At 35.0% G+C, this 27,951-nt stretch overlaps 1 protein-coding gene and 1 long non-coding RNA gene across 2 annotated transcripts in view; one reads left to right on the plus strand and one right to left on the minus strand.

Annotated features, from left to right (window-relative positions):
• The window catches only part of LOC127706327 (uncharacterized), a 207,329-nt gene that overhangs the window by 83,759 nt on the left and 95,619 nt on the right, over nucleotides 1–27,951 (plus strand). The window contains exons 8-9 of the mRNA XM_052210860.1: nucleotides 6,477–6,617; nucleotides 6,812–6,925. Coding sequence (XP_052066820.1) covers nucleotides 6,477–6,617; nucleotides 6,812–6,925 — 255 coding nt within the window. The remainder of the gene's footprint in view (nucleotides 1–6,476; nucleotides 6,618–6,811; nucleotides 6,926–27,951) is intronic.
• LOC127706329 (uncharacterized) lies at nucleotides 20,826–27,931 on the minus strand. Its single transcript, XR_007984422.1, has 5 exons — nucleotides 27,265–27,931; nucleotides 26,568–26,659; nucleotides 25,256–25,349; nucleotides 24,067–24,166; nucleotides 20,826–21,708 (listed from the first exon to the last, which is right to left on the minus strand). It is a non-coding gene; the product is annotated as an uncharacterized LOC127706329 (long non-coding RNA).

Genomic DNA, 27,951 nt, shown 5'->3' on the forward strand with positions numbered 1-27,951 from the left:
CAAAAGTAACGGAAAAAATATGTGGATTTCATGGTATGTAATACTTCCGATACAAAAAAATATCTGCAGTTGGTTTGAAAGCGAAACCCATCGCGTCAAGATCCGAGACCACTGATATGTTTGTTTGTTTGTTTGGTTCTGGTTTAGATTTTTTTCCCTTTTTTTTAGAGAGAGAGGGAAAGATTCCTAACCACATTAAATCGGAGGCCACTAACAGCAGAAAACTTGAAATATTAGGCATTGCGATTAATAGTTCAATGAACTTCCTTATCGTAGCGATCTTTTAAAACAATCTAATGAGTGAGCTGGTTTCTACAATCACCACTGCCCTGAAAACAACAAATGCTGGACCACGACAAATTCTGTTCGTAGCATACGTAAAATTTGCTACAAATAGTTTTGCCTTAAAATGTACAAACAAGGTTCTATTAAAAGTCAGAGAACATTGGGTTCAGTATACTGAAACTATGAAGCTATTCCCAATATCCATATTCCATAGGTGACCTGGGTGGTTGTTTGGCGATATAAGCATTAATCCAGACATACACTTTGAGTGAAACTCGAAAAATTTGCTGTCTGAATGATGCATCTGAAGGAGGTAATTTTATTAAGTAAGCACCATTAGAATGCACCGACTTCACTTTTGAGTTTATTATGATAACAATGTACTGAATGAGCATCGCTTTTGGGGTCATATTGATCCGCGATGATTTGACATTTCACTGCAACGGATGTGTCAATATTAAAACCAGCTAGATTGACAAACTTCGATATATGCATGGGTTTTGTTGCGACGCCTTGTAATTGTCCTTTTTGCAAATAACAATTAAAGAAGACATGTTGGATCCTGTAAGAGCGTGAGCAGCTGGTAGTGTGCCGGACATCAGCTGTCCAATCACTGTAAAAAATTGCATATGTCGTGAATAGGTAAAAACCGTCTTGCGTTGAAGAAACGCTTCCAGAAATAAAACATCAGTGTCTGATGGTTTTGATATAATGCGACCCCTGAAATAACTTTTTACCATCTGTTCATTAGCAAAAAGAGACGGCAGAATAATCCTTATATCTGCCTCTTCAGTTATTTACAGAGCCGGCACAAAATTGCTTCACAGTCTATAGATTTGGATAGATCCCGCTAGGAATATTTTGTCATGGTCTTGCAAATCAAAATCATTGTAGTGCGGCAGTTCACAGTCACCTATAAATCGTATCAATCCCAGTTTATTTTCAGGTGCACACATTTTTTTCACAAGCTCATCAGCTCAGTAGTCAGTACTTCAGTACTGACATGATTTAAAACAGACCCTTCTCTTACAATCTCTATTTGATCTGCATTCAATGACTTTTATAACCTTGGATCTACCGCCATTTAAAATAGACTTTGTGATCTCTTTTACGCATCCCCGTTTCCATTCTCAATTTTACTCATTATTCTTTCTGCTAATTTTGTAGAATGATCCACATTATATCGATCAAACACGTCCACGAAATTTTCACATCAAGCTATTAGGGTTTTAAAGACCTCCTTTGTGAAATCTCCAAAACTGTTGTACTTTTAACATAAAGACTTTGTACAAGACCCATACCATCTACTATCCAGCAATAATATTTATCAGAAAGGTAGGAATACATTGTAAAGCTGTTTGAATACGAAATTTTGACGGAAATAGATCGTAATAATTTGAAATTTCGACCGATCGTAAACTGCTTTTCACCTTTTTTTCCGCATCATGAACGATCTGGAAGAAAGGAACAATATGTATCTAGCAAACTATACGACAACGAAAATGTTTTTTTTTGCACAAACAGATCATCATGTAGACGTTCTGTTAGTTTTTGGAAAGCAACATCATGCTCCGACTGATTTCAGGCGTCAGAAGCAAGTTATTGTTTTTTCATTTCAGCCAGTAGTTAACAATGCATGCTGAATGATGCAGCGCCTTGTATTTGAAGTAATTTATGGAGAGTAAACTTACCACTGGTTAGTCTGACTAGTAATTTGCGTCAATTAAAACACAATCGGCACGCTCAAATGACACGACATGCCTTAGTTGTTTATCTTGTTGTATGACTTTTGTCTGTAGAATAAACATTCAATTTGGACCAGTCTAATGGTAATGCCATGGAGAGTTTTTAACGAAAGTTGATTCATTATAACACGCATTTGGTTTTCTCTAATTAAAACTTATTAAAATTTATTCTTCTTGTACATGTATAGGCTTTATAACACGACCTAAGCTATTTTATTTGTTCTTATAATTTAATGGAATTAGCACTGCCCATATTTTTTCCGGATTAATTCGGATGTGTTCCATTGTGGTTTAAATTTAGTCTATTCGAAAAACTCAACAAGAATAAATCACCTCAAAAGATATTAAACCTTGACATCTGTACTACCTCATAAAACAAGACACAAACATTGATACAAATCTAAATTCTTACTTACAAAAATTCAGAAAATGCATATTTAATTCATTGTGAAAAACATGAGTCTGCGGAAAAAAGGAAATATCCAAACTAATATGATCAGTTTTATCAGCATTCAAGGTCATGCAACGCCGAACTTCGATGTTACTGTAAAACTACCTTTCTAGGGGTGATGTGAATTAGTTGTATATATATAAAGCATTAGAAAGACATTAAGGGTGAATAAAATCTAAGTCTATTTCCTCTTGCAATATCATAAAAACATTTTCAAACAAAACTTTCTCTAAAACTGATGTTCTCGTGATGCTTCATTTCTATATTGTCAACATATTTGTTACGTTTTAAGACATGTTTTTTAAACAAACAATTGGCATTCCAATAGGAATACATTGTGCTCCTCTTCTAGCCAATGTATTCTTTCATTCATATGAGACAGACTTTACATCAGGAAAAAGGCATTATCCTTTAACTTCACTTTCGGCTATATAGCTGATGTCTTGTCCCTGATTTATTCAAACTTAAGAAATCATTTTGAACGCATCTATCTCATTGAACTTGAAATTAAGAATACCACAGATACAGTTTAGTCTGTCTCATATCTTGACTTAAATCAAGAAATTGACAAACTTGGTCGATTGAGACCGAAAACACAAAAAAATCATTTTGCTTCATAATTGTTAACGTTCTATCTCTATATTCCATCACCAGCCCCTGCATGTAAAGTATATATCTCCCAGTTGATACGATATACCAGTGGCTGCGTTAAATATCACGAATTCCCTGATGGCGTGCTTCTGATTTCATTGAAGCTAATTAACTAAAGGAAAGGTTGATGTCATCCCTTTGAAAGTTTTACGGACCTCATTTACAATTTTTTTTACCGTTATTGAATATCTGTATCACAAATGACAACGGGTATGTTATAATTGTGGTTACCTTCCTCTTCTTTCGATCAAATTCTAAATAAACAGCGCGACAGGTGCCAATTGTTAGTTGAAATTGGAGGTATACTTTTTCAACAAATTGACGGCATTCCTATGGGAACGAACTGTGCGCCTCTCCTTGCCGACCTCTTCTTATTGTCCTATGAGTCGGAGTTCCTTCAGACACTTATCAAAAACAAGAAGATCAAAGAAGCCAGATCATTAAATTTCGCATTCAGATATATTGATGATGTTCTTTCCGTTAACAATCCGAACTTTTCTGATTGGGTTCCATTAATATATCCTCCAGAACTACAAATTAAAGAAACAACAGACACGACTTCTCAGCCTCATGTTTAGACTTATATCTCGAATTTGACATAAGCGGTCATCTCAGTACCAGAATCTATGACAAACGAGACGATTTTATTTTTGAAATTATCCATTTCCCCCACCTTAGTAGCACTATAACAACTTCCCCTGCATATGAGATATACATTTCCCAACTTATTCGGTATTCAAGAGCTAGCAGCTGCTACTCAGACTTTCTAAAACATCACCAGTGTCTGAGCAAAAAGTTGATGAACCAGGGGTATGTCAAAGAACGTCTCGTCCTTTTTCTAAAGAAAGTTCAGTTTACTACTGTTTAGTCTTATTTTTGGTAATATCCATTTGACGTGGCTCGGTACTTATACATCCCGTCATTGTGTTATTGTGCTATGGTAATTTTTTGTATTCATTTTTTGCTAATGTGCTGTCTATATGCCTTTTTGTGTTTCTTTGTTGACATATTTGTTTGTTTTTATAGTTATTAGGATTATAACACAATGTTGACTGCTGTACCCCTGTTTTTGACATTTTTACCTAGAATGTCTGTTTGTTTTGTTACCTCATCGTTGTCAATATAATTGAATTTTATGCGACTGTCATACAAGTGAGAGGTTTAGCTAGCTATAAAACCAGGTTTATTCCACCATTTTCTACATAAGAACATGCTTGTACCAAGTCAGAAATATGCCAGTTGTTATCCATCGTTTGATGTGTTTGAGCTTTTGATTTTGCCATTTGATTAGGGACTTTCCGTTTTGAATTTTCCTCGGAGTTCGGTATTTTTGTTATTTTACTTTTTGTTGAGCAGAATCGGCTTACCGTTCAGGAGCAACATGTGATAACTCTAGGTTTTTGTAGGGTTCGTTTCTGATAATTTTAAGTTTTCTATGTAGTGTTTTGTAAACTATAGTTTGTCTTTTCGTTGTTTATGTTTTTTTTCATGGGATTTTTGGTTTGGCTTCTACCTATGCATTTTTAGTGTCCCTTTAATATCTTCTGCGCCTATTTCAGAACATCTTTTGTCTATAACTTCATATGTGGGTACTGCTGGAGTGTTGCTTTACAAGAAATGTAAAATACAAAGAGATATATGGTTTCCAAACTGTTTACTGGTGTACTGTTCTTTCAACGATTTATAATCGCTTCTATTGACAGCAAAAATATTCAAGTAGTATCTTTTTGCCTCTCACATAACAAATTACACCAGGATGTTCCCAAATTTTATATGAAACTTTTGAGAAATTCATTTTTTTTTCTCGCCCGCGTCAAAAGCCGCGGAAAGCGAGACATAGGGAATGATTTTCCTGCGACGGTGACGGTGAAGGCATCAACAATTATTAAGTTTTTTGCCTAAGTTAGTTCGATAGAAACTACCTTTGATAAATCATTGATATTTAATACAAAGTTGCATTACTATCAGTTCACATCACCTTGACAACTATGTTGATGCCCTGTCCCCTAGGACATGGTCCAGTGGCTTTGAATTAATTAGCAATTTCAAATGTTAAGTTTTCTGCTTACTTTAGTTTGATATGATCTACTTGTGATTGATCAATGATATTTTGTATGAAGTTGCACTACTATCAGTTCATATTAGTTTGATGACTATTTTGCGGCCCTGCTCCTTATGTAATGGTCCGGTGAACTCGAATTAGTTAGTAATTTTCAATGTTAAGTTTTTCTGCTTAAGTCTGTTTGATAAAAATTGCTTGTGATAGATCAATGATATTTTGTATGACGTTGCATTACTATCAGTACATATCAGTCGTAGAGACTTTGAATTAATTAGCAATTTTCAATGTTAAAGTTTTTCTTTTATATTGATAGGAGCTACTTACAATAAACAACAATATTTTCTACAAAGTTACATTATTGTCTGTATATCTAAGTTTGTCGACCATTTTCAGACCCTGCCCACTAGATCATGGTCCAGTGACTGAACTAAGTAGTAATGTTGTTGTCCATCAGATTGTTTTTTTTTTTGTTTTTTTGAATTTTATGCCGACAGGCGAGACATATCTCTGTGTCAACAGTTTATTGATTAAGTGCAGTGGTTAAGCATAGCATTTGATTACCTTGATGCTCAAATGCCGTAGGATGACAACTGAAATATAACATTTGTAAAACCTTTATATTTGTTCTCCTTTTCATACAGTGTCATTTGCTATCAACTCAAACATACGCATCAAGGCATATCTATATAAAATATTTGCATTTGAGTGCTCCCGATAAAAGTGAATCAAGAAAAGTGCTTCGGACGAATAAAATTTATAAAGTTTTATTTACATTTTGTTGATTAATAGTTATTGTAAATGATAAGTACTAAACGGAATTATCTTTATAAAGTTTTAAATGTCCTATGTCACTAGCATTCATATGAATCAAAGCCTGTTCAATCTGCGTTGCATTCATTTCTTAAAAGGATTACGATTGATGAACTTTTGATTACTGTCGAATACGCAGCTTGCTTCACTTTAAATAGTAAGCATCTGACAAAGATAAATCAAACAATTCTGAAAAATCTTACGTATAGAAAAATTATAGAGGAAATGATGTATAACAGTTCAAAAAGAAAACTAAAGATGGAGTAACACAAACTACAGAAAAAAACCTAGAAGTTGATATTACCTATTGCAGTTACTTTAATTGAACATGAGAGATGGAGGTTATCCAACACAAACAGTGGTCTTTTAACCTATTGAGCATATTGAACAAGCGATACTGAAACTGTCGTTTGTTATTTCAGACCATCTAATATTTTGCAACGATCAATTTGATATCTTACTTTTTTAAAAGTTTGTCCAAAGATTTCCCACTGCAACCATAGACAATGCAGTGGATACTCTGACAACCGTTGTGTATACTGTGAAGGATCTGTCAAGCCCCAGAAAAATTGGGAAGCATACACTTTATCGTCTGATAACAGGAATTGCAATAGTAAGTATGTTTTAAATAAAACGTGTGGTTCAATTTTGATTGAATGTAAATAAATTTGGAAAATTTATGGCATAACTGTGTAAGGATTGTAAAAAAGTGTCTTTGTAAAACATCAGTTTATTGAAGAACAGGATAAATAATTTAAAAGTTTTTTTCAAGATTTTTCTTTTCTTCAATTTCCCCCTTAATTGCAGAGGCTTGTTCATGGAGATCTGACAGTACTAGATGTTATCCTGGGTCCTGTGATGGACAACTGGCATCAAAGTGCAAATGTACTAGAGGCTTTGCGGGAAGTCAGTGTGATAAAAGTAAGTTTTTAAAATTATATCTTAACTCGTAATGCGTTGTAACGTGTGCTCACTTTTTTGGCCTGTCTGATACCTATTTCCTGTTTGCCGACACTTTTCTGGTCTGTTAAATACCTATTTTCTGTTTGCCGATTCTTAGTATTTTTTCAGTATGTTGAATGACTTTGAAACATTTTTATTCACACTTTTCTCACACACTATTGAACGGAATGACTTCATATTTAACAGTAATTCAACAGTGTTTAGTTGTTATGTATGGACTCTTTCCGAATCGTTCGGACACATACCTCCTGTTTTCCCATACTTTGATTTATAAGTAGGGGTATGCTAAGAACGAACACACGTGCATTCTTGTTTTGAAAGATTCAACATTTGACAAACGATGATAAAGGTATAGTATAGTGGAATTATAAAAAAAATGTTGATCAAAAGCATATTCAGTTTGTTCTATTGTCGTTATTTAGCGTCCTTTTGCATTGTTGTTCAATTTTATATCCTTTTAAGGAAAAGATTAAAGTTCAAATGGAACAATCTGGGCCCTACCTTTTTTATTTACCATAATGTCAGATCATTTGATAACCCTGACATTCAAATAAGATATGATACTTTAGAATTTAATCAACATAATTTACGTAATAGTCTTTCCTCACAACCTTTCTGAATACCAAAAGATGTATCTACGTTACAATCGGTATGGCTGAAACATAACATTATGTTGGTGAAACGAATGGAAGGCTAAATAAACACATGTGCGGCCATAGATCAGACGTAAACAACAATGCAAGCTACATCGTTTACAAGCAGTTTTGCCAGCCTGATCATTCAATCCTTTTTATGCAAGCTCGCAGCATCGAAAAAGTATACCACAAGACTAACAATCCTCATCTTGCAACACTTCTCCGTAGACAAAAAGAAACCTAACGGATTCGACAATTGGGAACTGCGACACCATATTGTTTCAATGACAAAATTGATGGTACAAGTATTCTATCTAGTCCTTCCTGTAGGTCGGTGAATGTGATGAATATTTTGAATGTGGCATTCACACAGTGCCGATTATGGCTCCCGTTGACATCAAGACAGCGCTAAGACACGAAAAGTGAAAAAGTCGGATTACTATCCTCAATAATCTGGAATGTCCATCATTGTCTGAACGCAGTCGTATACGTTCGTAACAGGTTCCTACGGATCGGAGAGATCGGTCAAGCACCCCGACAGTTAGGTGCGTTCCGTAACATTCGGGGAAACTCAGCCGATTTTGTCTAGTCGGATTACAATCGTGACTATGTCGTGACAGATTCTGCTGTATCGGATTAAAATCGTAACAATGTTCTGTGTATTCTGGACGGTGTCCTGTGGAACGGGCATGATCTGGAGAAAAAAAATATTGCTGTTTTGGCGATTGAGTCAAGATTGCATTCAGATCTTACCGAATGCGAACCGTCTTTGTTCCGGAACAGTCCTGTTATTGATACGAAATTCGGTAATTATACCCACGTCAGAGTACCGATAATTGCAGAACACGATACGACTGAGTACAGAAAAGGCGTTTGTAATACGATACAGCAGACTTTGATAAGATTGCGTTCCGACAGAACCCGGATCATTCCGAATATGGCGATTTTTAATAGGTCGGGACTATCACATGAAACGGTTTTCTATCGGATTTCTTCCGTCAGCGTCGGTCTACTGTCTGATCAATGTCTGATCTCTGTCGGGTCGCATTTGACAGAATCGGGACGATGTCGGGACATATTCTGTCGTTTTTTACCATGCGAAAGATACAAATCGGATAAGAATCGGATTGAGAACGGGATAATCGGGACAAATTCGGCTGAAAACGGCTGAATTTAAACGCTTCCTGAACAATATCTGATTGTTGTCGTGATTAAATAAATGTTTTAATAAATTTAAATTAAAAGTTTAAATTTTCCAGCCACGATTCACAGGATCTTAAACATATCTTTGACAAATTTTAATCGGGAATGGTCCTATCAAGGACGACAGTAAAAGGACGGCAGTAAAATCGTGAATGTGTGACCCCGGCTTAACTCTACTCCTCGACGTAGATGCAGTCATGGTTATCGTCATTATACATTACCTACTCTCCATTATGGCTATATTAATGACCTGCTACCGATTATACAAAAGCCGTTTGATATTCATCACATTCGTACGAAGCTTTATTTATTACCCCTTTCATTCTCTGTACAACCAATGTTTGGAAACCACTGTTACAAACCCCCATTCAAACCAATACAAACTTACATCTATCATCTCGGATATTGCAAGTCACAGACTTTGTAAACCAGAGTTCGCAATGGAAAAGATGAAAAGGAGAAAAGATCCTTGCTAAAACTTGCAATCGCTAACATAGGACTCGATGCCATCAACTTGGGCAATGTCCTTCATCATAAATCAGTTCACTCGAAAATACCTCCCTATTTTAAAGATCAGTTTGTACCTACCATTTCTTATACCTATACAAAACCAATTGCAACTTAAATTTTCAATTACAAACACGTATAACAGGATCTCAATATTGACGATTGTAAGTCTTAACCTCCTGATTGCAACTGTGTTTGTTCTTCATTCATATATAATCCAGCTGGTCACGTTATTACTGGTGACCTAGACATTGTCAATAACTCTTCTCTACAAAACGTGTTATCCAATGGCCCGAAATATCATGAGCCCAAATCTGTCAATTGGAAACACAACTTCAAAATACTGATGGATTCAGTCGAGAACTATGCCAGGCAATGGGTTAAACGCGAGAAAGAAGACGTAGATACTCTTTCCGAATGGATAAAGACTTCGAGGTCGTTGATACAAATCATAATTAAAAAAACTTAATGGTTCTATGAATACCCATGCTACACCAATCCTTAAAGATCCTAATGTTTCAAAACACCTGTCCTACCTCCACGACAAATATGTTGTTATCCCCGCAGATAATTAGCCCCAAACAACATCGTTTTTGTGTGAAAATCACATTACATAAACTGCTTGATAAATGGATTAGGTATTAACAATTCACTTGGAAATTTAACATATACCCCAACACTTAGCAAGGAGGAACTAATGAATAATCATATGTCTGTTCTATGTTCCTTTGGAATTTCAACCACTGAGAGAACTGGATCTTCCATCGCTGTATTGGATACCCAAACTACATAAGTTTTCTTACAAACAAGTAATACTGCCGGGTCTTCCAAGTGCTCCATGAAACCACGTTCTAAAATCAACCTCATCTTTATCAGCAATCAAAGCCGGACTTCAAAGTTATTGTGAAACTACATATTCTGGAGGTGGCGTGAATCAGATGTGGATACTAAAAAGTATTAAAACCATTTGACTTTTCTACACTATACACAAGTTTCCCCATTTCAAACTTGAAGACAAATTAAAAGAGTTGGGCTTCCTTTGTTTCTTAAAAAAGAATGGCCAACGTAGATACCAGTACTTGTCTAAGGGGGGAAACATTGGTAAATTGTACTTTGTAAAAAAAAAATCACTCAGATTCAAACAAAAAATTCTCTGCAACTGAAATTATCTAGATGCTTGATTTCTTGATTGACAACGTATTTGTTACGTTTGGAGGACGTGTTTTTCAACAAACAATCAGCATTCCCGTGGGAACCAACTGTGCTCCTCATCTTGCCGACTTGTTCCTTTATTCATATGAGGCTGACTTCATACAGGAACTTCTTAGGAAGAAAGAAAAGAAGTTAGCAGTATCCTTTAACTTTACTTTCCACTATGTAGATGACGTTCTCTCACTAAATAGCTCAAAATAAGGAGGATATTTTTTTACATTGAAACCATACAGAAAATTATAAAAAGATGATGTTATATGAAATCAAATAATCCCTGAATGTTACTTAGAAAGCTTTGATTTAGTGTTTAGTGAGATTGTCCTATCAAGAAATCCAATATGACTATAAATTAATGGGCTGTGTGGAATCATCTTAGACTCGCATATGCCGATTGTAAAGTATGGTTTCATCTTAAACTTCAGAATTCATATCCATAACTTTGATGATGATGTATGCACTTATATCATATCATTTAGATGCAGTTGAACATGCTGTTTGTAGCTTGTTATGATGTGAGACGGTATGATGATTTTGTATAGCATGATATGATATAAAAGTGAAGATATCATATGCAGATTATCTAAGACTTGGTGATACTATATGTAGAGTATCATATTGTCTAAGACATTAAGATAGGAGTATGTGCAAAGTATCACATCTTGTGAGACTTAAAGAGGTATTATGTGGGGTTTATATCATCAAAGACTTAAAAATACCTTCATTGTTTATGGTACCATTTATGACTATATGATGCCGTATGTACAAGTATCTTAGACTTGCATTTGCTGTAAAAAGAGGCAGAAGAAGCCAAAGGGACAACAAAAATCCATAAGTCGACAAAAACCCGAAAACACCATGCCAAAAAAAACCCCGCGTAATTTATTATTATTATTATCTATGACGCAATTGCCGAATGTAATGTTACATGTACATAAAATCATCTACGTCTATAGGATTCTTGCAGTGTGTACAGTACGTAGCTTAGGGAGCTACCACTTGATTTTTATGGGGGGGGGGGGGGGGGGGGGGGGGGCTAGGATGAAATTTAAAAAAAAAAAGGCAGGACAGGAGTTTTGAGTTAAAAAAAAAAAGGCAGGATGAGCAACTTGGCAAAAAAAAAAGGCAGGATGACAATTTATGTAAAAAAACTCAGGATAAACTAATAAAAAAAAAGGCAGGACCGAATAGAGTGAAAAATAAAAAGGCAGGACAGAGATTACAACTAAAAAAAAATGCAGGACAAAATTTTTCATCCTAGCCCCCCCCCCCCCCATAAAAATCAAATGGTAGCTCCCTTATTATATAATTCTAAATCAGAGATACCGTATGTAGTGTTGTATTTTCTAAGACTCAATGACACCTTGTGTAAGGTATGATAAGATTAAACGTGAAGATACGTATACAATGACAAATATCTAAGATATTATGATTACAGACGAATATGTTTATAACTTATGTAGTATATGGTATTATATCGCAGATTTGATGATGTTGTGTGTATTATACGGTAATAGATACGGTATGCACTGATTTATGTTAAGATATCACATGCTAAATTTCATATACTCGGGAACTCTATTATCTCGTGACAAGGTACATGAAAGAAATGGAATTCATTTAATGTATTAAAGTATTTAAACATTTAAATACAGTCAGAAGCATATCATATTATCTAAGATATGAACATGATGAACTTGTCATATTCAAAATACAATGTATCATGTCATCATATTCTTCAAGGTGGCATACGTAGCGCATGATATCATGTGTAAAGAGGGAGATAAAAAGTGATAAGAGCAATTGCAAGTCCTAAAAAAGACAGACAACAAAGAACAAACAGCAAACGATAGTTCACTTGAACATGCTGTGTGTAGCCAGGGACAGTCCATACTAGCGGGACTGGTCACTTATAACAACACTGTGTATCATCGCCACCGGAAATGGGGTACTAACGAAGCGGAGAGAAATGGAAAAAAAGTAAACAAGGTAAGAATTCATTCAATTTAAAGCATTTCTAATTTGACGAGGGTACCGCTTAAGAAATGATTTTCTGGTATATAATTCTTTTAATTATTAGGCCGATAAGTACAAAATTAAGACATTATTTTGTGTTATACTCCAAAGCTTGCCACTTAATACCTGAAAATTTCGAGGTCGATTGTCCTCTGTCGCCCCATTGGCAAGATATTCAACTGTTTTTCATTATTTTTCCAGACACGTTTTTAGATTATGATAGTGTGACATCATATTGACTGAAATCTGTTGTCATAAAGATGTTTTTTAAAGAATGTGGACCAAAACATTGTTTGTTTATTGTACGGCGAATTGCAGGACGTTGTACGGCGAATTGCAAAATAACAACTTTTGTCTGTACGGCGTCTTGCAATATATTGTAATTTAAAGATGAAATTAATCACTGTTTAGATAATATGAAGTGATGAAATTTTAGCTGTATCAAAGCTTTACCGGCTTACAAATATACAAAATAAACGACTTATCAAATATTATAAAATATATGCCGTTAATTTCGTTCAGAAGTCGTCGTTGCGTACCTCTATTGACTTTGTGTTTTTAAAGACAAAAAGGTTTTTTTCAACCATATTATCCTAAATACATTCATATATCGTTATAATACTAACGACACTTGTCTTATTTGTTGTCAGGGTGACATTTTGTAAGTTCAATAAAAAAAAACCGACCATTCATCTTTTGTTGGTGCTGGTTTTTTTTTTTAAATATAAAAAGTGGAGATGTTGTATGATTGCAAATAAGATAACTATCCACAAGGGTCAAATAAAGTGTATGTAAGCAATTATATGCTATCGTTTGGCCTTCAACAACGAAAAATTGTACCTTACAGTCGACTATAAAAAGCCCCGACATGAAAATTGTGGAAGGATTCAACAAGAAAACTAACGGCCTAACTCATAACAAAACAATTTACGAAAAGTAACAAATGTGATAGAGATGAACCAACGACAACCACCAAACTACAGGCTCGTGGCTTCGGACAGACACATAAAGAATGTGCTGGGTTAAATAGATATAGGAAGATGTGGTATGAGTGCCAATGAGACAACTCTCCATCCAAGTCACAATTTATAAAAGTAAACCATTATAGGTCAAGGTACGGTCTTCAACATTGTTTATTGTTTATTTTTTTAAATTTCTGAAATGAATAATTTGTTAAAAGAAAAGTGAAGAAATACTTTGTTTTCATTGAAAATTGGGAGAAATAAATCATGAATTGTGTTTCGAATTAATTTTCTTGTTTCTTATTGAAAATAAGATTGTATTTTTTTTTTTAGTTTAAGTAAATTCAATCAATCTTTTTATTTAAAGGGAAAAAATAATCAAAGACTGTTGCTAAGGCTGTTTGGCCTAAACTTAAATGAGTAGATGGAGGGGTAGTGAAAAGGAGTGTATTCGTCCGAATTTTCATTGTTACGGTAGTACAGTTCCATGATTAATATGTATAATATTTCTCAGTAAATTTTAATGTGATATTGTGCCAATTAATATTATATAATTAATACAAGTAAGACTTGCATTTGCCTTAAAAGATATAGCAGTACGTGATTATTTGTTTTCAAACACACCTTCTCTGTTTCGAAACTTATAAAGGTACGGATCTCGGCCTATCTGTTTGGTGAATATAAATGTGAATTCATAAGGTTTCAAAATCAACCGTAAGCCCTATTTTTGTGTGTGTGTAAATAATCTAATCTTTAGATATATGCTAAAATTAAAATCTTTTTTCTTAATAAGAAGAAAAAAATGCAACGTAAGCACGCCTGAATGTAAAAAGGTGTACCCGACTTATTCGTTCACGATAAGAATTTACCGATTTCGGTATTTTAACAAAACTGTTTACGAGGGCAAATAAATAAATGAACGCTATCAAATCAACATTTAAATTTACGTGGATTTTTCCAACAGAATTTATGAGTATGCACCATCAGGATTCAAAAATATTTCAACCTGTCCTTATTAGATGTTATTATTTTATAATTCTTTAAACTTACAAGTCGAAGATGCTATCTTTTGTGAATTGTATTAATAAGTATATAATATTAAGATGACAACCAAAAAAAAACTTCATACAAGGTCATCTTTATTCTCAAGTAGAAAGTTTATATAAATAATTTATGCCGTAGCCACAGCCGGATTTGTATCCCTTGTATCGGATTCTTCTTTCATTCTTTCCAAAAATGATTAATCTAAGGTTAATATTTTTTTGAATTTAAACAGTGCTAGCTACCGAGCTTGTTCATTTCTTACTATATAGAGATGAAGTTTTTTTTTTAGAAAATTAATGTTCTTTATTCTAATATATTGGCTGTATCTGCCTTTTACAAATAAGACAATAACATTAATTGAAAAAGGAGACGTGGAATTGTTTCCACTGAGAGGACTTTCAAACAAAATCCAAATGAAATAGATTTGACCAACTATTGGTTACTATACACTTCACAATGAACAAAACCCATACCGTATCAAAATTGCCTGATTTATGACAAAATCATAAACAAATATGTCAGGCAGCAACTTACGACAGCCGCTATATTACATGTTCCTGACCAGGGACAGACACATATATATTGAGGCGGGCTTAAACATGTTTGTGAGCACTCAAACCTCCCTTAACATGGTGCCGTGGTGTAGCAATACAACTTTTTTTTTGCAGAGAATGATAACTCATTTATATTTCATTTTATCTGAAAGTTGAAAGAGAATTCATTCACTTAATGGTTCTAAATATTCAATGCGGAAAAATTCTCCTGCCATTACCTCCTTCCTTCCCTCCACCCACAACCCATTCCCGAAATGTTCATCACTTATATGCAAATGCTGACTAATGTTGTATGGTTAAAACATTTGGTTGAGGCAATCTAAACAGAAACGACAGCTTTAGCTTTTTTTCATTTATAAAAGGGCATAACTCAAGAACGGTAACAGTGACGCTACCCAATTTATAACTTGATCTGTGTTTTGTGGTGATTAGCATTTCGTGTAAGTTTTAAAACATTTGGTTAAGGCATATTAAAGTTAGAGAACGGAAACCAATTATTGGGACTTTCTGGACGGACGGGAGAGACGGGTCGGACGGACATGGGTAACATTTAACGCCACGTGAGGGCAGAACAACAGGTCAGTAAAACAGTGACATGCCTTTCCGAAAGTTACAACATTTGCCAGATTTTGTATATGCCGTATTCATATTGTATACATCAGGTATGTAAAAGATGTAATAGGACTGTGTTCAAGCCTTATATTGTGTATACATCTTAAATGGTGTCAAGCGAATTGTATTTTTATCAAATGCATAATTAGATATTTGAACCTAATACTTTATTTTCTTTAAAAAGACGGCAAATAAATATTTTGAAATTAGCAAGTTGCCATACAGTTGAAAACAAGTTGCCATACAGTAAATTTGTCAACATGAGCAAGTTGCCGTACCCTAGACTTTATTTGTTATGGTCTATTTTCTTTAAAAACGTTCATTTTGACAACAAATTTCAGTAAATATGATTCCACACTATAATAATCTAAAAAAGTGTCTGGAAAAATAATGAAAAACAGTAGAATATCTTGACAATGGGGCGACAGAGGACGATCGACCTCGAAATTTTCAGGTACTAAGTGGCAAGTTCTTGAGTATAACACAAAATCTTGTCTTAATTTTGTACTTATCGGCCTAATAATTTAAAGAATTATATATCAGAAAATCATTTCTTAAGCGGCACTCTCGTCAAATCAGTAGAAATGCTTTAAATTGAATGAATTCTTACCTTGTTTACTTTTTTTTTCAATTTCTCTCCGCTTCGTTAGTACCCAATTTCCGGTGGCGATGATACACAGTGAACAATGTCTATACAAATTTGCAGACAGAACTGTGACGTCGCTGATGTCACGTGACTTCATAGAAAATCATCATTTCACATTTACGAAGTGTTCTTCATAACTATATGTTCAAGTTTAATGAAGTAACATTTTTATGAAATTTTATACATTTTGTCATTGCAAAATGCTGTTTTTGAAAAGATTCGTTTTTCAAATATAGATCTTTGAACTTTGAGGTATTTTGTTAGTAAATTTCGAGTGGCCGCCATCTTGTTCGATATGTAACCCCTTTTGTACGACTGGAGTATTCTTCGAAACGGTATGCCTCAGTTTAATAATTTAACATTCTTTTAAAATCTTATATTTTTTGTCATGGTAAATGGTTATTAATCAGATGTTATATTAACACATATTAAATTACAATGTACTTTGAAATACCCAAATAACTACTAGCTTCATATATTAGAGATACGAAACAAAGTTTATTGTTGGGTGGTAGCTTTACACGGGCGGCTTAGTTATTAATTAAAATCAATAGGGACGAGTTCCGTTAGTATAGAAAGTCCCTGATGTAGCATATGATTTCATTAAAAACTTAATGATGCGTGTGTAGCCTATTGTTTTATTATAACAATATAAAAAGTGTCTTATTACTGAGTCACATGAGACTCAGTCTAATTAGTTATACGGGGCACGTCACAATGGGATAAATCTGTCAAGGGATTCTCATTGGTAAATATTAGCTTATTCCGGAAGAACATGTGATGAAGTAAAGGCCTTCTTACCATCTGATTGGTAATTATTGATCTGCATCTATTATATGTGAGCGTATCCGTAAGTGAGGCCGGAGAAGAATCATTATAGTATGTCATAAAAATGAAAGTGAAGCATTCATTCATGTTGATAATGAAGTGTTGAATCAATATTTAAATGACGCAAGGTCAAGCAAAAAAGTGATTCAAATTTATTGAGTTTTGTGTTGTCTTTAATTTTTAACTGTGTTTGCAGGACTCAGATATGAATATTATTTTAACTTTCGTATTCATAACCATAATAACTAATGTTTTAGTGTATTTCAAATCAGTTTCTGAGTTACAAATCATCAATACATCCGATATGGTGACGGACCATTATCAGACAGAGAAAAGGTAGGATTTCTGTTTATTTATTTGTTATTTTTGTGATATTGAAGAATATACATACACATATAACTGTTTTCGATTGTGAGATGTAATATTTTCTACAACCTTTCTAAATTAATGGATAAATAAGTAAAAAGGAACATCAAAATGATGAATTGAGTGAACCTTGCCTCGAATATGTTTAATTTCTGTTTTATTGTGCACATTGTACGGAAAGAAATATATTAACACGGAGATCGCAAGACAAGTCAATTTGAGCACCTCAATATTTGTGTATTTCTGTGCATGAAACGAAAGAAATGGGTCATGTCAAAATTGAAGGACCCTGTTTTGTCAATGTGTACGACCCGGTTTCGTCCTAAATTTCACAAAGCAGGACCCGGTTTTGTCATAGAAAATAATGCATAATCGGAAGACGTGAATTAAAATCCGGCGTTCAACAGGTGTTTGATAGCTAGTTTGAAATGATTTCTTTCAGAGTTTGAATTATTATTTATTTGAATCAGTAAACACTTTAATTCCTGCATAAATGGAACAAAATTAAGTTTCTTTTTTGCTTTTTATAAAAACGTTCACTTTGACGACGCAATACAAAAAAATGAAGGTTTTATAACTCAAATTGAGTTTTTTTTAATGAATGATGTAAATTTCAGTGTTTAAACTTGGATAGTGGAATACCTGTGAAATTGAAGGACGCAAATTTTATAAAAGAAAGGAGAAAACAACTTTGAGTGCTAATCGCGCATTAGCTATACAGACTCTGTATTTGTATCAGTTAAGCCTTTTTCAACTGATTTTTATCGTTTGTTCTTATGTTGTGCTGTTATACTACTTTTCTTTCTTTTTTTTGGGGGGGGGGGGGGTCGATAACACGTTCAATTCCGCCAATCTGTATCTGCCAGTCCCGAATTCAGGAGCCTGTAATTCAGTGGTTGTCTTTTGCTGCTTATATCATATTTATTCTTCGTTTTTGTTTTTTATTTTGTACATAAATCAGGTCGTTAGTTTTCTCGTTTGAATTTTTTTTTACATTTTGCATGTGTTGTGCCGGCAAAACAAAATGGTTCCTAATTTTGTCCCTTTATGCTCCATGAATAGGTTAAAATGGTCTCAAAGGTTATATTGTTAATATTTATTGTTGTTAAGATATTTTGTTATTCACACCCCTGCTAAATCCCATCTGGTTCCATTGTTATATCCGTTTGTTTACATCCAATGTTAAAGTACATTTCTGGAATGTCACCGGAAATAGATTTATGCAGATTTGTTTACATGTTGACGGTGACCCATAAATTAGTAGTTTACGCTTGTTGTGTAACAATTATCACTTGAGGTTGTAGAAATCATATGATTGTGTACTTCTATATTGTTTAAAAACTTATTTATATATGTATTAGTTCTCATATTGTAGTTTCAGTCTACTTTCACTTTTCACATACAGTTCAGAATGTCCATTTCGTTAGGTCACGAATCCACTTCAATTGTGAATTTTGCTTACATTATACTCTGTCACTAGTATATCCTGCATTCCTAGCTTAATAATATATTTATTTATCCATCTAGATAGGTGTTGATCCTTTGTGAAGTATGAATAATTAGGACTTATACTGTGCATTAGTCCCCGGAGCATACGTAGAACCACCATCTTTGCGCAAATCTGCACGTTTGCCCGGAGATCGCAAATAGAATTATTTGATTGGTTAATATTATTCTATATATAAAGCGACGTCAGCGTACTCGTGACGTCATTCTTCTCAGTTCACTTTCACTTGAGACACGTTCATTTTTTTAACAGTCGCTTAGATTTTTAACTTAATTGTTTCTTATAATGTCGCAGCAACAAATTCGTTCGGAAATAACTATGGTACGTTATCGTGATAGTTTAATTTAAATATGCCTTTTTAGGTAATTTAATGTGTGTTTCCACTAGAGAAACCATTCTTTAACTTTATTTGCACCGAGAGTCGAGATAAATTGCACCGGGTGCATTAAAATTCAGTCAATAGCTTCCGTAAATTATTCATCTTTTAGAGAAAAGTTGTGATTATAAATTACGTTTTATATTTAGATGATGTTACCAATCAACTGATTCGTTAAATATATTTAATCCATTTATAGTTGTAGTCAAATTTAGCGGTGCATCCAAGTTTGGATTTTGCGCACCACATCTACTTCGGTGTCTCTGCACCGTATAAGGCAAAATTTATATACATTGCTGAGGCAATGTACCCTGATTGGAAATGACCATTTATTGCTAAATTATAAACCGTGGTGCAACAGCACCTCACTTATACCGTAACGTCACCTGAACCTTAGGTGAAATTAAACATCAGGTGCAACTGTGCCTCACCAGATATATTTCAAGTTAACTATGATCGATAAATCTTATACCTTTTTAAGTTCTATGTATCCTCTTGGGGCTCCTTTTGTGTATCATATGATGTCATAAGTTTATAGTGAAATTTATTACTATTGTCAAAACTGCATAGTTTCATGTTGTGCCTTAATACAGAAATAAACAGGGCGTGAACTTTTAATAGTTTTATGTCTCTGTAAAGCCAAAACAGTTATAGTTATAGTAACAGATGGAACCCTTTTGGAAGTATATACACATTAGTATGTCGTCATCTCATCAGTGGTCATTGCGTTGACATCGATACACGCTGTGGTGGCGACGCAACATATTTAGCATCCACGGTGGGATGTATAACTAACTGAGTTATCTCCCATTTAATATATTTATTTTTTAACCCACTGTTTTGACTGTTGTGATTAAATCTTTATCAACTTGTTACTATTGGAATTGATAAATTTTTGGATGATTCAGTAATTATTTTTAAAAACAGAATCTCAGACTCTTTGATTGAATTTGACCAAGATATTAGCAGTCCATCTAATTTAATGGACATGCATGTAGTTGATGTAGTAACTTATAATACCCCTTCTGCAAGTGCTTCTACACCAAACTATAATAATGTAGAGAGACGTATGCAAAATAAATTTGATGACTTTCTTCATCAAATAGACCAAATGTTTAAAAAAACAAAAGAAGAAATGCAGTACATGACCAAAAGGCCATGGATAAAGTTGACCAAGGTATTGCAGCTTTACGTGCCCAGGTCACCATGCCTAATGTTCAAAGTTTGGGGTCAGGTGATCATTAAACTCATGTTACCAGGAATGCGTTGGTTGATTTTGACCAACCGATAAATGATTGCAATGGCAGTACATTTCACCCACACATGCAAGGTGAACGTACATCTCATTATTCAGAGAAGGCAAATAGCTTTAATAATATGTTTTCCACCCAAAATGTTTTATTTAATATTAACAATGACAATTTAGCAACTGCTAACAGATGGTTTGGTCCATCAACCCTGGCCCCCGGTGTATCTAGTTTGGTAGTGGGTAGGCCTAATTCAGTTGTGCGTACTCCACATCAGAACCAAACGTCCAATTCTAATGGTGCTATTAAAATGAACCACAATATTATGATGGTACAAAAGATCTAGATGATTATCTGTAAAATTGAGAATGGAAATGGGGAATATGTCAAAGCAGACAACAGCCGAAGGCCTCTCAATTTGAGATTTTGGCAGAGTTGAACTCCTGGAATTATGTAACTAAATCCTTGTACTTAGCTGGTAGCCTTAAAGGTGATGCCAGAACCTTATTAACTGAACTGTCCCCAATGGAAAGGAAAGATTATCAAAGCTTGGTCATGATCCTTAATTTAAGGTTTGGATCAATGAACCGAGCTGAGATTTTCAGAGCCAATTTGCAGACACGTGTCAAGCGTAAAGAAGAATCAATCTCTGAACTGGCTCAATCCATAAAAAGCTCACACGGCAAGCTTATCCAAAAGCACCTCCAACTTTTTTTATTTTGGCAAGGGATCACTTTACAGATGCTTTACCGGAGTCAGATATGAGGCTCAGAATAAGAGAAGCTCAGAGCAAAGATATTGCTGAAGCTGAAATTTTGGCACTACAGCTTGTGGCCTATAGGGTCGGGGACAAACAGAAGACCAATCGGTATCGTGGTAATCCAATCAATGCAGTGGCTTCAAATGAGTCAGATTGTCTTGATGATTCTGAGTCGTTTACAAAGACTTTCATACATGGTTTCCGCCAGGAAATGAAGTCTTTGACTAATGATATCAAGCAGGTTGTCAAATCAGCCCAGAATACTCAACCTGGAAAAACAAATGACAATTTTAATAATAATAAAAAAATGGTCAAATAATTACCAAAATAAGGGTAATTATCAAAATAGAAACATTTATAATGGCTCTTGAAATAATAGGAACCATAATTATAATGGTCATAACAATAATAATAGTAGGAATCAAAATGGTCGCAATGACCAAAATGGCAATACCGCTCAGAATTATGGGCAGGGAAACCGGGACTTGTCGAACACGGGGGCCGGTGTGAGACAAATGAGTCAGGGCCCAGGATAGTTGCACTTAATGTGTCGGAGATGAGGGTTTATTTGTTTCAACTAAAATACAGGACTTCCCTGTAAATATGTTAGTTGACACAGGTGCAAGTGTCACTGTACTTAACAGAGAGATTTAGGAGAAGCTCCCCCTCTCATCTCAGAACTTAGTTACCCCAGTTAATTTAAATTTAGTAACTTCTACTGGAGAAACTTCCGCATTTATTGGAAAATTTAATATGGAAATAAAAATTGGTAGAAATATCATAACTCATGAAGTTTTGATTGCTGATATACAAAATGATGGAATTTTAGGGGTAGATTTTCTTACCCCAAATAACTGTGCTGCTTTGTTAAGTAAAAGTTGTTTACCTATAAATGGTGACAAGATCCCATATAACCATTTTAATAAAAATATGGAACCTACTATTTGTAGGATTGTTGAAACTCAGGATGTTGTTGTACCTCCTGAAGCTGAAGTTATTGTCCCTGGAAAGATTGTTGATTCTGTTGTGAATATTGAAACTGGCATAGTTAGTGCAGTGTCAAAATTTGTTAACAAGACAGGTCTCTTAATGGCTAATTGCTTGGTTAAACCTGAAAATGGAGCTATTCCCCTTAGACTAATGAATTTAACAAATAAAACTTGTAAAGTCAAGAAAGATACCATAACGGCTAAAATGGAGAATATTGAAAATAAAGAAATACAGGTTCCTAAACAGGATATAGATCATGTATGTTTAAACAACATTAATACTTCAGATGAGTTACCAGCTCATCTAGTTGACTTGTATGAAAATTGCTCAAAGAATTTAAATGAGGAAGAAATATGTCACTTTAGGGCACTCCTCGTCAAATATCAGGATGTTTTTTCAAAAGATCCTAAAAATATTGGTACAACCAATTTGGTTGAGCATACCATTGATACAGGCGATGCAAGACCTATACGTATACCCCCTCGCCGCCTCCCATTCTCCAAACTTTAAAAGGCAGAGGAGGAAATTTTGGAAATGTCAAAACGAGATATCATAGAACCGGGTTATGGGCCTTGGAGTTTTCCAGTGGTGTTAATTACTCAGCCAAAGATTCGGTTCACGATAGTTACAGAAGCCTAAATCAGTTGTCTTACAAAGATTCCTACCCATTACCCCGTATAGATGATACCTTGGACGCTTTGTCTGGGCCGAGTTTGTTTTCGGTTCTCGATTTAAGGAGTGGTTATTGGAACGTTAATATAGCAGAAAAGGATAGGCCTAAGAAAGATTTTTTCTATACCAGGCAGTGGGTTGTGGCAATTTAAAAAATGAGTTTTGGGCTATGTAATGCCCAAGCCACTTTTGTGAGCTTAATGGAGAGAGTTCTCCGGGGATTTTCCTGGAAAATATGTATCGTGTATTTGGATGACATCATATTATTTTCAAAGTCCTTCGATGAACACCTAACAAATTTAAGCAAGGTTATCAATTGCCTTAAAGAAGCAGATTTGAAAATCAACCCCCAAAAATGTAACTTATTTAAAGACCAAGTGAAGTTCCTTGGACATGTGGTTAGTTCCAATGGGGTAGCCACTGATCAAGCCAAATTAGAGTCTGTTACTAATTGGCCAATACCCAAAAATGTAAAACAAGTGAGAAGTTTTCTCGGCTTTTGTTCCTATTATAGGAGGTTTGTTAAAATTTTTAATGACATTGCAAGACCCTTGCATAGGTTAACAGAGGCAGGCAGAAAGTTCGAGTGGACTGAGCCAAGCCAAGCATCCTTGGACACCTTGAAACAAGCCCTAACAAGCACCCCGATTTTGAGTTAACCCACGTCAGATGACCTGTTTATACTAGATACAGATGCTAGTAATGATGGAATGGGATCAGATTTATCCAAAACGGAGTTGAAAGAGTTATTTGCTACCTAGCAAAGCCTTTTCTTAGCAAGAACGCAGATATTGTGTTACCCAAAGGGAATTACTGGCTGTCGTATCTTCGATTAAAAATTTCCATCACTACCTATATGGTAGATATTTTTTAGTCAGAAGTGATCATGGCTCCCTACCTGGTTATTTAAATTCAAAATCTCTGAAGGTCAACTAGCCCGATGGTTAGAGACCCTAGCTACTTACAATTTCAAAATAGAGCATAGAGCTGGTCGAATCCAATCAAATGCTGATGCATTGTCCCGTCACCCCTGTTGTGAAACTGGCTGTAACTACTGTCTGCGTGCTGAAAGTAAATATGATAATACATGTGAATTTTCACTGGAAAAATGTGAAATACGCAAACAGGTAGATTCCCCTGAGAAATTGCCTGAAATCCCTGTTGTGAATTAACACAAAATTAAGAACAACCTGAGTGTCTGTACGGTTACTAGGTCCCAGATAAAGAAGGGTGATATTTCAGAAACACCTGGTAGTTCTGGAATTGCAACTAAGTTGGAGGGAGAAATACACTTTGACAAGGACAAACCTTTGTCAGATGAACAAAGACAGGACCCTTTTATTGGTCAATTGTTCAAATGGAAACTTGATGGTCTTAGACCTGAATGACAGGACGTTTTTGCCGGCACCATTGAGTTAAAACACTATTGGTCCAAATGGGACTCTATAGTAATAAAAAACAATATTTTATACCAGAAATGGGAAAATGATACTGGAAGTACAATAGTGTGGCAAAATTTACTTCCTACAATTCTAAGAAAAACAGCCCTCAAATATTTACATAATGCCCCTTCAAATGGCCATCTTGGTATCAAAAAGACCTTGGCCAAACTAAGAGATAGATATTTTTGGTATGGCCTACGTAGAGATGTGGAATATTGGATCAAAGACTGTGGTGCATGTTCCTGCCGTAAAAGGCCCATAAAGAGACCTCTGAGCCCCTCTGAAATTGTATTCAGTTGGTGTGCCAATGGAACGTCTAGCAATAGATGTCACAGGTCCATTTCCTCGATCAAATCATGGAAATAGATTTATAGTTGTTATAACCGATTATTTTACTAAATGGACACAGGCTTTTGCCATTAAAGACCAAGAGGCTCCCACTGTAGCCCAAACGCTAGTTGAAGGTGTGGAAGCCCTCTTTGGTGTTCCCCGTAGCTTACATAGTGATAAAGGTTCAAATTTTGAATCAACTGTTTTCAGGGAAATGTGTGAAATTTTGGGTATTGATCAAACCCGAACTACCACCAGACGACCCCAATCTGATGGTATGGTTGAAAAATCAATGAACACAATTAAAGAAATGCTCTCTAGTTATGTAGATGAGAGACAAAAGAATTGGGATCAATATTTATCAGTATTATTGTTGGCGTACCGTTCATCAGTTCACAAATCCACTGGTGTCAGACCTTGTAATATGATGCTCGGTCGGGAAATTACTCTTCCGGTAGATTTGGTTCTTGGAGTCCCTGAAGAAGAAATAAAAACTTATAGTTCTAATTTGCAGGAGCAAACCAACGCCACCACTTCACCATTGGCTAGGGTGGAACCACCTACCCCACTCAGGTATGTCACAGCCAGAACACTGGGTGGGAAACCAACATCAGTCACCCAAGACAGATCCAGACCAAATCCTACTCCCTGTAGGGTGGCAGCCACTGCGGTTAGTGAGCCCTCACCCACACCCGTAGAGGCACAGGAGCCAGCCAACAGTGTCTCTGGGGAGACAGCCTTAAACCCATCCTTAGCATCTGATGTTGAGGCTGGAGAGGTCTTGGACCAACTCAGTATTGGAGTTGGCCCCCAAGAGACACTGGACGTCCCAAGTATTCCTCTGCCTCCCATTCGGATTGAGGAACCTACACCACAGTCAGCGGCTGCTACCCATAGGCCAACACAGGTTAAGGCTGAGGGTGCTCCAGCCACTTAGCCTGTCCGCCGTGTGGTTTGGGATCACCTGGCAAGCCAGAGGGTGACAGACGTGAAGTTGGCCGCTTGGAGCGATGTTCAAGCGGGTATGGTTGAGCTTGACATTGGTGGCACGGCAATGAGGCCCTACCGGAAAGATGAGTATGGGAGCCCCATGTACTTTTTGGACCGGGACCCAGCTCATTTCAAGCACATTCTCAACTACTTGAGGTTGGGAAACCCGTGGTCCTCACAGTCTCTGCCCTCTGTGCTCAGATACTTATATGACCTGCGGCAGAGACTGACCATTTCCAGCTGCAGGGTCTTCATGACCACATCATAAATAACAACCTTAATCGAGTCCGAATTCGACGTCAATCTTTAGACCTACCATCCATTTCATCATGATTATGTACAACAGGTGTACACGGCTTATAATTTAAAATTGCGGTACAAGAGAGTACCAAGAAACTATAAGATGAATTTGTGATCTCAATGTATAAATCCCTTGACGAAGAAGACCCAGAAAGAGAAGCCGAGAGAAGATTTAGAAGAAACAAACTGTTTGGACTTATAATGTGTTCTTTTATTCATGTTTATTTAACTATAATTAGGAAAAATATGTAAAAATTTAATATATTGTAATGTTTTTAATAGCGGAATGGTAGATATTTATAACCAACAAAGGTGTATTTCATCAAATGTAAATAATTTTTAATGAAATTTTCAAATTGAATTGTAAATCTTTTGACAAGTCTAAGAATGATATAGATATATACCTTTCTTTAAAGATCAAGTAGTTATTTGATTTGAAGTAGTTTTGTGGACATGTAACTCCATTCCTGATGGTGCCTTCTGCATGATTAAATATCTGAATAAATAGACCAATAAATGATTAATCATAAATTGTAAAGAGAATGATATTGTATATTTTTTAATTTTTATTGCATATAGTGGTCAGTAGACCATTACAAATGTATATTGTTCATGCAACATTTACTACGCAGTCGTGCGACATCCTTGGCCCTTTACTGTAAATCCTGTATTTAAAGGTTAGGTAGTTTAAGGGTATGTATATTGTTAATAATAATTATTGCACATGAGTATGTGTGAAAGAGTATGTGTGTTCGAATGAGCATATGGGTATTTTGTGTATAATTGAATATCCTTTTCAAGTTTTTCATGTGGTACTATGGCATTCTTGGACTTTTATCACCATTCCAGTTGTAAAAAGTTTTCTTTTGAGTTAAATAAGGAAGCGTTTTCAATTTTTTGAAAACAGATGAGTCGCTACAGGTAAAATGTATATATCTGTATAAATTAGAATCTAATATATTCTGCTTGTAAATTATAGTAAGTTTACATGTGATGTGATAATATAATTGTAAATGTTCTTTAAATTATTACATGATTTGAAAATTAATGTATATAATATTTTAACTTAATATAGATGATAATATAATTTTTTTATCTTACCTTACAATCCAATTGGAGACCAATCCATACTTAGGAGGGGGCAGTGTTGTGCCGGAAAAAAAAATGGTTCCTTGTTATGTCCCTTTATGCTCCATGAATAGGTTAAAATGGTCTCAAATGTTATATTGTTAATATTTATTGTTGTTAAGATATTGTGTTATTCACATCCCTGCTAAATCCCATCTGGTTCCATTGTAATATCCGTTTGTTAACATCCAATGTTAAAGTACATTTCTGGAATGTCACCGGAAATAGATTCATGCAGATTTGTTTACATGTTTACGGTGACCCATAAATTAGTAGTTTACGCTTGTTGTGTAACAATTATCACTTGAAGTTGTAGAAATCATATGATTGTGTACTTTTATATTGTTTAGAATCTTATTTATATATGTATTAGTTCTCATATTGTAGTTTCAGTCTACTTTCACTTTTCACATGCAGTTCAGAATGTCCATTTTGTTAGGTCACGAATCAACTTCAATTGTGAATTTTACTTACATTATTCTCTGTCACTAGTATATCCTGCATTCCTAGCTTAATAATATATTTATTAATCCATCTAGATAGGTGAGGATCCTTTGTGAAGTATGAATTATTTGTTATATTGTGCATAAGTCCCCGGAGGATACGTAGAACCACCATCTTTGCGCAAATCTGCACGTTTGTCCGGAGATCGCAAATAGA

The sequence above is a fragment of the Mytilus californianus genome, unplaced genomic scaffold (assembly GCF_021869535.1).
Source record: "Mytilus californianus isolate M0D057914Y unplaced genomic scaffold, xbMytCali1.0.p SCAF_6, whole genome shotgun sequence".
In the NCBI taxonomy this organism is placed as follows: Eukaryota; Metazoa; Mollusca; class Bivalvia; order Mytilida; family Mytilidae; genus Mytilus; species Mytilus californianus.